This window comes from Cucumis sativus, chromosome 3 (genome assembly GCF_000004075.3).
Source record: "Cucumis sativus cultivar 9930 chromosome 3, Cucumber_9930_V3, whole genome shotgun sequence".
Lineage (NCBI taxonomy): Eukaryota > Viridiplantae > Streptophyta > Magnoliopsida > Cucurbitales > Cucurbitaceae > Cucumis > Cucumis sativus.
Genome location: NC_026657.2, coordinates 16,688,667 through 16,702,876, shown reverse-complemented (window position 1 = coordinate 16,702,876; position 14,210 = coordinate 16,688,667). Strand labels below are relative to the sequence as shown.

The window sequence follows — 14,210 nt, the reverse complement described above, 5'->3', positions numbered from 1 at the left end:
ATAAATAAATAAATAACAGACTATTTACTTTGTGTATTAAAAAAAACAATAATAGACCAAATTTATTACAATTCATCTTTGTATGAATTGTAAATCTTTTATCAATTTTCTATTTATGATAGCTTTCAAATGCACTATTAAAAAGTGCAAGTGTCTTCGTTCTTGCGTGCCCTCTAGTGTGTCCCTTCTTGCGTGCCCTCTAATGTGTCAAGTCCATGTCCTCATGTGTTCGTGTCTTACATTGTTACTCTCTTTATAAAAGAGTGTTTGTGCTTCATAGATAAACCTATACATCTATCCTTTTTTAATTTATTGCAACATTAAGGCTTATTGTTACATCTATCTCAATGCATTAAGAGTTAATACCAAGATAAGGAGGTGAAGTTGAAGGTGAGGTGAGAAATTGAGAAGAACGAGGTGAAGTTTTTAGAAGAAGCACTGAGATTGGCATTGGCAAGGTTGGCAATGAGTTAAGTGTGAAGTTTGGGATGTTATGGGATTTTGGGTAGAGAAGTTAGTTGCTTAAGGTAAGGAATGAAAGACGAACACCTGTTAGGAGATTCGGATTTTGGACTTGAGATGGTAAGATTAAGGAACGTTAATATGAGACTCGAGTCTTAATTGGAAAGGTCACTTTGGAAGTAAGGGATGTGATTGGAGGATTTTGAAAAATGTGTTTAAAGGATAGTATTTTGAGGATTTAAGCATTTTGAGAACAAGTAGGCATTTTGATGTTCGCATTGAAGCTTGTCGACGTGAAGAAGAATCTGTTCTTGTTTAATAACGCAAGGAGGAAGGCGTTTTAATGCAACACAAGAATATAGCAAGCAAGGGAATGTCTAATCTTGACTTGACAACTGTTTACGTGTAAGGCTAAGTTTAAGCATGGTTAAGAGAAACATTAAACTTACACATGTAGCACTTTAAGCAGGAGCTTGTAAGCTCATGAAAGTTTAAGAACGACTAATCCAATTTGGGAATAGTATATATAAGACAAAAGGACGGAAGAGAAGGAGGCTAGTCTGATATTTTGCTAAGGAAAAGCTAAGTGTGGTACAGTTGAACTGCTACTAGGCAAGAAGAGGAGATTTGAAGCTAGGCGTTCTAAGGAAAGGAATTATAGTAAGTGATTTTCCAAAGTTGATTAAAGATCTTAAAGGCTTACTTCTTATGTTTTGATGTCTTGTAATGTTATATTTCACTTTAATGTTTATAAGAAAGTTCCAGTCCTAAAAAAAGTTGTTATGCTATGTTTTCAAGTTAAAGTTTCATGATTGTATGTTATGTTTGCAAGTAAATCATTACTCTTATTCCTATCAGTAAGCTAGCTACTATATGCACATAATGGGTAAAGACAATCATATAGAAAATGACTGCACGACGAAATGAAGTCAGTCAATGCGTAAAAAGAGCGTATTGAGCTTAACGGTAATACCCAAAAATTAAGGTGATTTTAAATTTAATTATATTAGTTGAATTTAATTTATGATGGAATTATTTAGGTGTTATTTTAGATAATTGAAGAGAATTGTTTGAATTTGTGGAAATTAAGATTAATTAAGTATTTATTGGAAAAATATTTAATTATTGAAATTGAAATTTTTGGTATTGTTATGGATTTGAGAAAGATTGAATGATTTTGGTGTTTTAATTTGGTGAGATTTAAGGATATTGGTGAATTATATATGTATAATTAGTTAGGTTATGGAAGGTAAATAATTATATTATTGGAAATAATATAATTATTAAGTTTTGATTTTGAAAAGATGAAAAGAGAGATGAGTTGATGGAATTCAATGAGAAAAAGAAAATAGGATTTATTACATTTTTATATTTTGGGGAAAAAGTAAAAGATTGGTAGGATGTAAATTATTAAATGGAGAAAGAAAGATTTTATTGGAAAAGAGGAAGGAAAAGAAAAAGAAAAATATATTATTGATATTATTATTATTATGATTTTTTTAATTCTTTTTCTTTTCGTTCCACGTGCTAAAGGTCTAAGAATATGAGTTGAACTCGAATAATCGAGACTACTCAACCCATATTATAAGGGTTGGGTTGGGTTGGATTATTTTTTTTTTTTTTCGGGTTGGAGGGTTGAGAAATTCGGTACAACCCAACCTGAAATAATATAATATATATAAATAATAATAATAATAATATATTATTTAATAAAAAAACAATTAGGTTTTTTATTTTTGTAGGTTTAGATTGTGGTGTATCTTGAACTTTATTATTAAACATGAACATTTATGGATAACTTTTATGTTAACCCATCAAGTTCGTGTTAATTCTTTTATGCTAATGTGTTTTTTACACAATTTTAGGTGAAGTTATATACTTTCTATACAAAGACTAACGTGAAAATATTATATGAATCCAAATATTTGAGTATTTAATAACTCCATGACAGTTACTAACGCATTGATAACATTTCATAACTGTAGAGGAAAATTTAATGCACGAGATTAACGTTTTTTCTCATAATTGAAACCCTAACATTCAATTTCTTCAATTTCTTGACTGTGCTATAAGTATAAGTATGTATATTTAGTCCCACATATATAGATGCCAAAACATCAATAGCAACAAAGAAATATATATATATATATATAAAACCAAGTGTCCATGGTTAAAAGGAAAATGATGATAAGAAATGTGGTGGTTTTGTGGCTTGCCACAGCAGCTTTGGTCGGGGCTCAAGTCCCGAGTTGGTCAGTTTCGATCATAAACGGGCTTAGTCACCTCGATTTGAATGTGCATTGTCAATCAAAGAATGATGATTTGGGAAATCATCATTTGGTTAAACATGGAGATACTTATAAATGGAGCTTTAAGGAAAACTTTTGGGGAACAACTTTGTTTTGGTGTACATTGGAGAAGTCAGATGCATACGTCTCTTTTGAAGTCTTTTGGCCTGAGTCATGGAGTAACACTTGGCTTCGTGATAGGTGTGGGCCTGAAGCAACTTGTATTTGGGTTGCTAAAGATGGTGGAATTTATTTGAAAAACAACCCCGCTAATCGTGATGAATTTATTCACAAATGGTGGATCGGTAAGTAAGCTTTGTTAATTGATTGATGTGAAACAAATGAAAAATAATATATTCCATTTGATGTTTAATTTAATAAAAAAACTGAAATTGTTTAGATCCGAGCACTACATATTTATATTTATATATATTGTCTAAATTGTTTCTTTTTTTCCTTTTATGTAAATCTGTAATATGTATGGGGTCAAGAAAGTAAAACAGAAAATAAGTAATATTGTCGATTTAAATTATTTGATTTACTCACTCTAATGTCTAAGTTTCAAGAACTCACTGGATATATAGGTTATCTGTCTTATAGAATTAAGCAACATCTAGCTCACAAGATCCAACGAACAACTCAACTTTGTGACTTTATAAAAATGACAAAAAAATTTAATGAGAGAGATATTTGTTTATGAAAAGGTGAAAACCTAATTTGAAGAAAGAAACGTATTTACAAACTAATATTTGAAGTCATTAATCGAGCAGTTATATCCGTTATACGAGTTGGTTGGATTTTTAAAATGCATATATATATTTTCATAAAAGAATACAAGTCATGGAAATTAAAAAGATCTGATCGATTATACACGAATAGTCACATATCGTTCTTATTCCACTGCTTCCTCCCACACACAAATGAAAAGCTAAGAATTTAAAATAAAATTAAGTAGAAAGTGTTGATTGTTCTCGTATAATGAAAAAACATGCATCTTAATGAGTATAGTCAAACTTTGAACAAACATTCACTAGCATCAATTAGGTTTACTTGGCTAATCAATCAATTTTAAGCCTTTCAAGAAAACAAAGATAAAAATATAGAGAAGTTGCAAGTTTAGTTCTTATTATTGCGTTCATTTTGACGTTGAACTTCGTCTTGTTTCCATGAAAATTTTAAAGATTTTGTCGAAGCAAATTGATTCACACCCATACCCACCATTCCTATAAAATTAATAAAATTGTATATGTTCTCCTAAATAATTATGCAAATACTTACAAAAATTAAACAATTAAAAGCATGCCGGTATTTGCATTGTCTCGTCGTATCAAAATTTCAACACAAACTTATCCAAGTTTGCCCATCCATCATCTTAGATATATATTTGATGGAAGTCCATAAACTTTTATTATTGATGAAATCCAAAATTTTGTTATAGCTGGTAAAGATTTTAATTTATTTTGTTTTTTAAAAATGCATTTTTTTTTTAAATTCATAGAATGGGCTGAAAATATTTATAAATATTTCATAATTTCATAATAGACATTAATAGACATCTATTGAAAACAATTTTAATATTAGAGTCTATTAGTATCTATCAGTAATAATAAGTAATTTATTAGGACCCGTTTGGTAACGTTTTCGTTCTCCGTTCTCCTTTTTCTGTTTATGTTTTCATTTTTTCAGAAACGGAGTGTTTGGTAACGTTCCATGTTTTTCGTTCTAAAAAAAATAGAAATATTTTCTATTTGATAAGGAATTAATAGGAACAAAAAAAAAAAGTTTATCTTTTGTTCCGTTTCTTAATTATTTCTATTTGTTTCATTTGTTTCATTTTCTCAATTATTTTTATTGGATTTTTTTCCTTTTTTTTTCAATTACTTTTATTTGTTTAACTATCGACATTCTACACTTCGAAATGTCATTGAACGTTGGTTTGGTGTGTTGAAGGCTCGATTTTCTATTCTTAAGTAAATGACTTTGTATTCGATAAAGACACAAAAATATATATCAATAGCATGTTGCATAATTAAGAATTATATTTGAATGAATGATCGTCAAGATGACCTATTCAATGACTTTAGTAATGAATCATTGATCGTTGAAAATACACAAAATTTGTGAGTCAATTTGCAAATTAATATAATTGAATTAGATGTGAGTCGGCATCATCTAAGAGAAATGGCCCGAGTAAGAGATGATATTGTCAATCAAATTTGGACTACATTTGAAGGATAAATACTATTTGGATTTATGTATATTAAGAACTTTGAATTTATTTGTGTTTGTAATTTTGAATTTATTTATATTTGTAATTTTGAATTTATTTGTGTTTGTAACTTTGAACTTATAAATGCTTACCTTGATTTTGTTCTATAAAATTTTGAATTATGTATGTTTGAAATTTAAATGTAACAAACTTATATAACCCGATTTAAATGTAACAAACTTATACAACCCGATTTAAATGTAACAAGCTTATACAATCCAATTTAAATGTAACTAGAAACAAGAGAAGGAAAAAAAAAACAAATACAACCGGTTTGGTTGGAAATCAGATTATTCGAGTTGGTTGCCAACCAAAATAACCCGAAAATATGGGTTGAGTTGAGAATGTCTATCAACCCAACCGGATTTCACCCCTACTAGTGCAAACAAAAGAAGGAAACTATATGATCTTCCTTCTCTTGAAAACCTAGTTGTCGCCCTTTTCTTCTCCGTTCACCGATCTCCATTAAAGGTCGCACCACCACAGACTATGTTCACCACCGTCCAAGCACAAACGAAGCTAGTCTTCGCGCGTTCATCTTTGGCTCGCGAGCCGTTGTGCGCCACTGTCGCCGCTAAGCTCCATCTTTCTTCCGCCGTCGCATTCCACCCAGCGAAGCCTCCAGCCAAGTTTCCTTCGATCCAACGTGTGGATCTTCGCCGCGACTCTCCGCCATCGTGAAGCCGAAGAGTCTCCATTCTTTCTTCACTCGAGTCGATCTTCTCACGTCTGAGCCACCATCTGAGCCATCCTTCCATCCAGGTTGAGCCATCCGAACAAGTCGAGCTACTTTGCACCATTTTGCCCACTCTTCACCTATATTGAGCCATTCGGGGTGAGTTTTGATGGTGTCAGATATACACGTCAATTGTTATATTTTTGGACCTTAATTAAGTTGATTTGGATTTTTTTTGCTTGAAGGGTAATAGGCTAAATTAAAAGAATTAACTTCCACGAATTTCTCCTTAACCATGGTTGAACGGGAATTCAACCTCAACTTTGGGTAAGTTGAATTGAGTTGATTTTGGGTTCAATAACCAATCGATAATTTTATTAATTTTAGTTTCTTTTACTATTTAGGACCTGCTTTGATTGCAGGATTATTTTGACCCAGCATTAGAATAAAGGCCGGGCATGTATGTTTTACCTTATTATGCATTATCGTAACTATGATGCATGATGTGACTATTAGGGATGACTGATATTGATGACTACATAGACACCGAGATACACACGACTGGGATATGTGATGACCATGATATCTTATTAATAAGATATGTTATGATTGAGATATCCAATGATTGAGATACATTATGATGAGATATGATATTTATGATATGCTACATGTATAGGCTATGTTGTTCTATTAACTTTGTCGGTTAGAGTCGTACCATATGGGTGTCTCTCGAAATCACCACCTACTTATGCATGTGTGGCTAGATTTTATGAGTGATTCGACAGAGTCAGCCCGACTCTCTTAGGATGTTTCCTTCGTGTTCACCAAGAGCCCAAATGTGTTTCTACGGGATCACTTAATAACGTGTATTCGGGAGCATTATAGTTATGCGGTACTTTTTTACCGAACTCTAATAGAAAGTTAACAAACACCTAGCATAACTTGTAGGGGTAGAGGTAAGCTGACGAATGACAAGAAGCAACCGTATTGTAATAAGTTAAAATTTAGTGTCAAGTTGTAGAGTTGAAACGGGTGTTTGAGTAAATAAAATGAGAAGTTTTTGTGCATTCATTGTTATCCATCACATTGAGCATTTTTAGCATTCAACTTAAATTTTCAAATGTGCTAAAAGCATCTAAGTGATAAGCTAAGCAGGGAGTAGGAAAATTATGCCTTGAATCATTCAAGTTGCGTTCTTGGTGTGGAGTGTCACCTTGTTGACACTTCTCTTGCTAGTTGCATCTCATCTCAATTTAAGTAGGTGAATTTGAAGGGTGTGACAGTCATCTCAGCACGTCATGAGTGGCTAAGGTAAGTTTTGTAGCTTAAAATAGGATTAAAACTCATTGTAATTTGGGTATGAAACATGGTTCTTTGAATTAAACAGATTTGGTTGAGAATTTACACACCCAGAAAGGAGGTTTGTTGTATCTCCCTTCTCTCTCTTCTCGCTCCGTCCTTCCACTGTTCTTTTAAGAATCTTCTTCAGCCAATTTCCAACAAGTTCTACAGTCACACTCAAACAGAAAGTGGAAGTGGAGATTTGCAAAGTGGTCAAATCTTTCTACTACATCTAGTACGAAAATGGGTTTTACAAAATCAAAGACGTAGACTTCGACAAAATCATGAACAATTTTCTCTCAAATGAACATTTCTTTTGCAAGAAAACTTCAATTTTTAAACCCATTGAATCTTATCATATTACAAGCCAGTCAATATCATCTCACCTTTATTTTTTTTCAATGGATTTGTGAATAGGGAAATTTGCCTGCCTTTTTCTTTTTATTTGTTGTATAGGAACAAGCCCTGACAATAAAAGACAGAATGTTTTCCGTGTGGGATACCCGAATTGGGCCCATTTCTCAATTGGGTACAAATAAATGTCACTTTAAGTAAAACTTTTGTTGACGATCAATAGAAAGCAATGTTTAAGAGTGTTGGTAAGATAATAGAAATTTTAACAAAATAGATCTATTATATATTCTAAAAATTTTAGTACAAAATAAAGTGAAATAGGAGAATATTTTTTCAATATAAAATAATAGTCTTTGTAAAAAAAAGAAATCACTCACAAGTGACATTCCCACAACAAAAACCACCTTTAGAGTGATTGATCCGAAATCACTTTTTCATGATAATCAAAGATCACAATTTTAGAGAAAGACATGACAAAAATGATTTTATACTGAAATCACTCCCAAACTCAACTAATTAAATATTTCTTTTAAAACCCATTCAACGCACATAACAACAAAATATAACAGAAAACTGAATAATTCTATTTGAACGTTTTTGCAGAACAAAAAGTATTTGAAAAAAGAAAGCACCTTTCACCAATTAAATGAGTTGATTAAAGGAGAAGTAATTCATAATGACTAGAAGTGGACATAATACCTCAGAAGCTTCCCATTTCCAAGTAATGTCATTTTCCAGACCAAAGCCGCCTGCTAATACCTCCATAGTCAATTCTGTTTGAACCATTCAAAGCCTGGAAATTTCACTAATCAACGCCTATTTCAAAGTCAATAATGGGAGCCAATTCTCTGACCTGCTTTAAGGAAAAAATAAATAAATTATGCATGTGAATGTTGGTAAAATAGTTAATCATGCATCTTCCCTATAAAACACAGGCAATGTCCGCAACCAACAACCAAAAAGTAGTTCATTCAAGAGCTTTTCACAGGCAAACAAGCAGCAAACAGAATTTAAGGTTTTTCCATCATGGGAAGGAAACTGGATGCTTTACTGGGAAGGAATAGATATTTGAAGGCTTCCAAGTTTAAGACCCTTGCTAATATGGCCATTTCTAGGACTTCCATCCTAAAAAACCACCACCGCGCCCGTTGCTCCCTAGCTCGTGCCGATGTTCTTCAACTGTTGAATCTTAGTTACCAACATCGTGCTCAGCTTAGAGTAAATTTTTTCTCTCTCTCTTTCAGAACTCTATAGTTCAGCCCCTTCTCATTTTTTTCTTTTTTTCCAACCGCTGAGCTTGGATGTGAACGTTAATGAACAGGTTGAGATTGTGATCAAGGAGAATAACATGTTGGATGCTCTTGGAATGATAGAGGATTACTGCTGCCTTCTCGTAGAAAAGGTGGCTCTTCTTCAGATGAACAAGTAGGTCACCTTTCTTTCCTAGAATTTCACTATGTCATTTTTGTCAACTTTGGATGCAGGCCTTTTAAAAGATTTGAAACCTTTTCTGATTCTCTTTCGGCTTAAATGCAGGGAATGCCCTGGCGAAGTTAAGGAGGCGATATCGAGTCTGATATTTGCAGCTTCAAGGTGCGGAGAGTTTCCAGAACTTCAAGAGATTCGTCGGATTTTCGAGTTGAAGTTTGGTGCGGAGTTTGCAAGCAGTGCCATTGATTTACGCAACAACTGTGGTGTTAGTACCAAGGTGAGTTTGATACTTACCAACTGCAAGAAACGAATTAGTTGTTCGAATATATAATCTCCACTTAATAACCACAGTTTCCATATTACAGATGATTCAAAAGTTTTCAACAAAACAGCCCAGTGCCGAAACTAAACTGAAAGTGCTAAAGGAAATTGCTTCAGAAAATGGCATTCCTCTCCATTTAGAGCAAGAATCACCAATAATCATCAAGGTGAGGAAATATCTTTTTTTTTTTTTTAATTATAATGAAAAGAAACATTTCATTCATATGATAGTGAAGAGCCCCAAACATCAAAAAAGGTGATTACATAAGGGAGCGCCAATTGCTAACTAAAAAATATAAGCTTGAATGGAAAGGTGCTTTATTTTAAACTAAGAAAAAGCGATTAGAAGAGGAAAAAGTGTCACCAAAGAGCCGTATGTTCCTCACCTTGATAGAAAATGAGTGCTTCTACTTCCTAAGTTAACTTTTTAGTAAAAAATTCATCTGTTAACTGCAGGCAAAGCAAAACCAAAAGTTGGAAATCAAGAAAGAAGCAGATTTGTATAATCCTGAAGTCACAAACACCACAGATGATCTACATGAAGTTATTACAAGTGAAAAGATGGCATCGGAATTAGTGAAATCAAAGAAGTTTAAAGATGTAGCTAGTGCCACTGAAGAACCCTTCCAATCGGCAGCTTATGCAGCATTAGCAGCTAAAGCTGCAATCAACCTTTCAAAGTCCAAATCACAGGATATTGATTCAGATCATGAAGATGGCTCTCATCTACAAAAGAATGGAAAAGGCTCAGATTTGAATAGTTCTTATGAACCTAAGCTTAATACAAAAGAAGAAAGAATATCTTCCTGTAAGATTGACTATTCAGACGACAGATTTAGTTTTGAAAAGATTTGTCCTGTTGAACTTGAAAGTTGCAGTTCTCAATATGAAGATGCTGACATGGAAGAAACCAATCAAGAAGAGTTACCAAAAGAACCTGCCAAAGAAAGCACATCCTTTGCTCTAAAAGATTCAGATGTTAACAATATGAAGGAGCAATCATCAAAACCAAATTCAATCTTCTACAACGAGTCAGACGGCGACAAGATAACCAATACAGATAATGAAGTTGCCAGTGGAAAAGAAATTTCAGAAGAAGATATAAGAGTTCACGAATCAAAGTAAATTTATTGGCTAGTCACATCTAGATTGGAAGGAAACGTGTAGTGAAACTTTTGGACCCAGTATACGATCAGTAGTTTCTTATTTCTCAATAAAAGGGTACGAACAATTTTGCTAGGACAGACATGTAAACATTATTATATTTTCAGAGATTGTTATTCGAGTACAATACATTTATATGGTTGAAAATAATGTAACTAATACTAGGATAGATAGCAAAGAAATTTTCGATATTGCCAAGTTCTCTTAAATTCAGTATTCTAACAAAATCTTGTATACAAATGAAAAATGAACAAAAATACAAAACAAGACAAAAACAAAAAGCAAAATTTACTTGAAGGAAGAAAGCTTACAAGACAAGTGTCTTTAAAGGTTGAGGTTTATGTAACTTCTACTTCAGGTTAGGAGTCAAACTTATATTTGATGTGTGAGTTATTTATACCAGATTATGGGATTAACAATTATGGATCTGTTAATCCTACAAATTTGTTACACAAATATTTGCTTTAGAAAATAACCTTTTTTATTTCCCAACTTCAGGCTTTAGAAACCCAGACATGTTTAAACTATGAGCTAAACATAACATTTCAGCTTCAAATTATTACAACAAAAAAGCTTAAATGTTTCATGTAATTATCCTTAAACTTCTCAGAAACTTCCCCAGCTAAATGCATAAAATAATAGGTTTTCATATTGAATATGAACAAAACTTTCAACGGAAAATGTGAACTGTAGATGGGTTACACAACCAACATAATATACAACAAAAGATGAGTCATTTATAAATTATAAAATTACTTCAGAATATACGAAAAAGGACATCTGAACAGCCGTACGATTCAAGAATAGTCACAATCTAAGACCACTATCAAAAAAATTTGAAACTTTTTACATTGGAGCTTAAGCCAGGTTGCCTCCACCCTGCTGCCACAAATTGATGATGTCAGTTGCCTGATTAAGGAGAATAATCATCTGCTTTTGAGAAATCCAGGGCTTGCTCTCAAGTAAGACTTTGAGTTCTTCCCATGCATCTTTCCGAGGCCAAAAGTAGTACGGGCTAAGAGGAATAGTTCCATGACCAGGAATCATTTGATCAAGTGCAATACCAATGTTCTTCTCCATCCATATAAACTTTAGCACAAGCCTTGGCTTTTCCATCGGTTTCACAACCACTCCCAGTTTCTATAACATTAAAAAATGAATCGTCAAAATGTATAATTTGCCAGAGAAGGGCTTCCTGATAAATCTATTTTGCTCAAGTTTTCATTTGTAAAAGCAAAAGGAAACTATAAAATCAAAATACCAGTACTTGTTTAATTGTGTTTCACAAAAATAATGAGAATCAAAAGATTTTCACTGTTGTACAGTCCGTTTCAGTATTTGATGTTGATATCATCTTATCAAAGGGAGGGAGATTACCTCTAAGACTCCTAATATGGTTAAAGTAAAGCCAAGTGGGGAAAGTATGAGTTTGTTTATAGTAAATACTTGTTAAGAAACTACATATGCTTAGAGTTGTTCTAGAAATTATTTAGTGTAACATAAAAGATATCTTTAGGACTTGATTAGCACACAAGTTGGATTTGTGTAGCTGAATGTTAAGATAGCAAAGAGGTATGACTAAACTTTAGTACATGAGCTTATTTATCCAAATTACGATTCTTATCCCACAGGTCAACAGTTAGCTAATTCCACAAGCTACAACAACAAAGGTTACATACATATAACAAAATGAAACCACAGGTTTATAGTTGAACTTAAACAAAACATATTTTACACATACCAAGATTTCTACAACTCATTCCTTTACAAATTCTAGGGGTAGATTACGCAAATCCAAACTAAACCTAGGTTAATCAGCAAGCAAAAAGCATCCCCATAAGGTATGGACAAAGGGAGGGGAAAAGAAAAGAAAAGAACTACATATACTAGCCTAAGAGGCTAAGTTATAACTTTATCGAATTGAAATTTAAACTGAAATATTGATGAAATTGAAATCTCACAAAACGAAACTAGAGTATTGTTCGAAAAGCAGCAAAATATCACTTAAATTTAGCTAAAAAAATCAAATTCCAAATACAATATCCAAAACTTGGAGACATCCAAATCCAGCCACAAAGTGATAAAGTTTAACAATTAAAGCAGTGCTCAAACCTAACAACAAAAAACCAAAACCAAACCTAAATAAATGCTCAAGGCAAGGCAATAATAAAATGAGCATTCAAAAAACCAACCACGTCCCAATTCAAATCACAATAACACAGATATAACCAGAAACCTAGAGAAAATAGCAATTCAGCCAACAAGGAGTATTAATTCATTACTTATTCAAACTTCAATTTGGAATTAATAAAATTAACAATTAAATGTTAATGCTGCGTCAATCATTTAACTACTGTGTGAGAATTGATCTTCTTCAATACGTTCATTTCAAATTATAAACTTTTAGGGATCCATGAAAATCAACATCAACATTCTTGTTAGAACCTATCTTCCAAGTTACTCACAAAGTATTAGTAATTCGTTATACCAGAATTTCTACCATGTGTTCATAGCGAAAACAACACTACTCGATCAAACAAACAATGTACAATACATAGCCACAGTAAGCTATAGGATCTCAATGAATTCAAGCAGTTTCTTTGAAAAGAACCAAAAACTGAAATGAAAGCAAGAACATTTTAAAAAAAGAAACAAAAAAAATTTAGAAATAGAACGAGCTTTCAAGTAACCAAATTCACCAATAAATCCGCCCCTCTCAACTAACTAAGAAACGACAGTACTGTTTGTTTACCAAACTTTCGGTAGCTCTCCCCCAAATATCAGACGATCTCCATCCAGCAGAAAAAACAAGGATTCATTTTTCAACTTGCTGAAAACGAACGAAACTAAACGGAGCAATCAGACGAGATAGAAAGGGAGGAAGAGAGAGAGAGAGACCTCCTTAACAGGAGAAGAGACGGAGTCGGAATCATCAGCAACAAGCAATTCTGAAGCAGCTTCGACAGCTTCAATGGGCGCAGCAGAAGCAGAGATTTCTTGAGTTCTGAAGTTCTGGCGCCTCAATTGCAAGCCAAAAACAGTATGGAAGTTGGGAATGCAGGAAGAAGCGGTGGTTCTTTGCCTCACAGCAAAAGGAAGTTTGAACGGTTTTGAAGCGGTTTGGGCAGTGAAATTGGAGGTATTGAAACAGAAATTAACATTGGGCTGAAGTTGAACTGCCATGGATAACATCATAGAGAGTGCGTTCGGAGATGGAGAGAAAGAAGAAGAAGAAGAAGAAGAAGGTGCAATATGCATTTCTTCTTAATGGAATGTGGATAAGATGGGTCGGGTCGGGTATACGAGTACAAAACCAGCCCAGCCCAGCCCATTATTTAATATTCTTAATCGAATTGGTAGAAGGCCCAACCCAGAAACTGATAAAATATAATATATAAATAATTAAGAAAATAAAGAAATTATGAAAATTGGATATTAAGAAAGTTGTCAAATTTCTCCACTTTCTCCAACTTTGGAATTCTATCCTATATCAAATCCACCACCTCTCTAACCTCTCTATTCGTAGGAAAAGTGACGAGTAGGTGGTGGATTACTTCACCACTAAGAGATCTTCAATACACATGTCAAGTGGGTGAGATAATTTAGAAAGTGACAAGTGGCTATAGACACTAAACTTGATTCGATAATGAGCATCTCTTTCCTTAAATGCCCATTACATATATGAAATATGTCTCATTAAAACCTTAATATGGAAAAACTCAGTGGAAAATAATCATAATGAAGGAAAAATAGTATATATTTTATATAACGTATACACTTACAAAAATATAATTTACTCCTTGTGGAAATATCACCTCAGATCTTTGAGTCTCTGCAATTTCAATATTGTGCACCAATTTTTCAAAGGTTACAGTAGATAATGATTTTGTAAATAAGTTTGTCA

General features: G+C 33.0%; 3 protein-coding genes and 1 long non-coding RNA gene across 8 annotated transcripts; 2 read left to right on the top strand and 2 right to left on the bottom strand.

The window, feature by feature from the left end:
• Positions 1–2,628: 2,628 nt before the first annotated feature.
• LOC116402898 (S-protein homolog 1-like) lies at positions 2,629–3,063 on the top strand. Its single transcript, XM_031883331.1, has one exon. It carries the CDS (start codon positions 2,629–2,631, stop codon positions 3,061–3,063), a length of 435 nt encoding a protein of 144 aa, XP_031739191.1.
• A 2,084-nt stretch (positions 3,064–5,147) lies between these two features.
• Positions 5,148–9,653, bottom strand: LOC116402697. Of its 5 annotated transcripts, none has more exons than XR_004215203.1 (3): positions 9,529–9,653; positions 8,090–8,183; positions 5,148–7,501 (listed from the first exon to the last, which is right to left on the bottom strand). It is a non-coding gene; the product is annotated as an uncharacterized LOC116402697 (long non-coding RNA). The 5 variants fall into 5 exon arrangements; XR_004215206.1 differs by lacking the exon at positions 9,529–9,653 and having other exon boundaries at positions 5,148–7,201; positions 7,423–7,501; positions 8,090–8,182; XR_004215202.1 differs by lacking the exon at positions 9,529–9,653 and having other exon boundaries at positions 5,148–7,201; positions 8,090–8,222.
• Positions 8,130–10,603, top strand: LOC105434874. The gene is made up of 5 exons (XM_011653067.2): positions 8,130–8,608; positions 8,712–8,815; positions 8,927–9,098; positions 9,187–9,309; positions 9,599–10,603. Exons 1-5 carry the CDS (start codon positions 8,417–8,419, stop codon positions 10,265–10,267), a joined length of 1,260 nt encoding a protein of 419 aa, XP_011651369.1. The 5' UTR covers positions 8,130–8,416; the 3' UTR covers positions 10,268–10,603.
• A 330-nt stretch (positions 10,604–10,933) lies between these two features.
• LOC101207757 (30S ribosomal protein 3, chloroplastic) lies at positions 10,934–13,569 on the bottom strand. The gene is made up of 2 exons (XM_004145592.3): positions 13,205–13,569; positions 10,934–11,446 (listed from the first exon to the last, which is right to left on the bottom strand). The coding sequence occupies exons 1-2, from the start codon at positions 13,562–13,564 to the stop codon at positions 11,165–11,167; spliced, it is 642 nt and encodes a 213-aa protein (XP_004145640.2). The 5' UTR covers positions 13,565–13,569; the 3' UTR covers positions 10,934–11,164.
• Between the last annotated feature and the right edge of the window lie 641 nt (positions 13,570–14,210).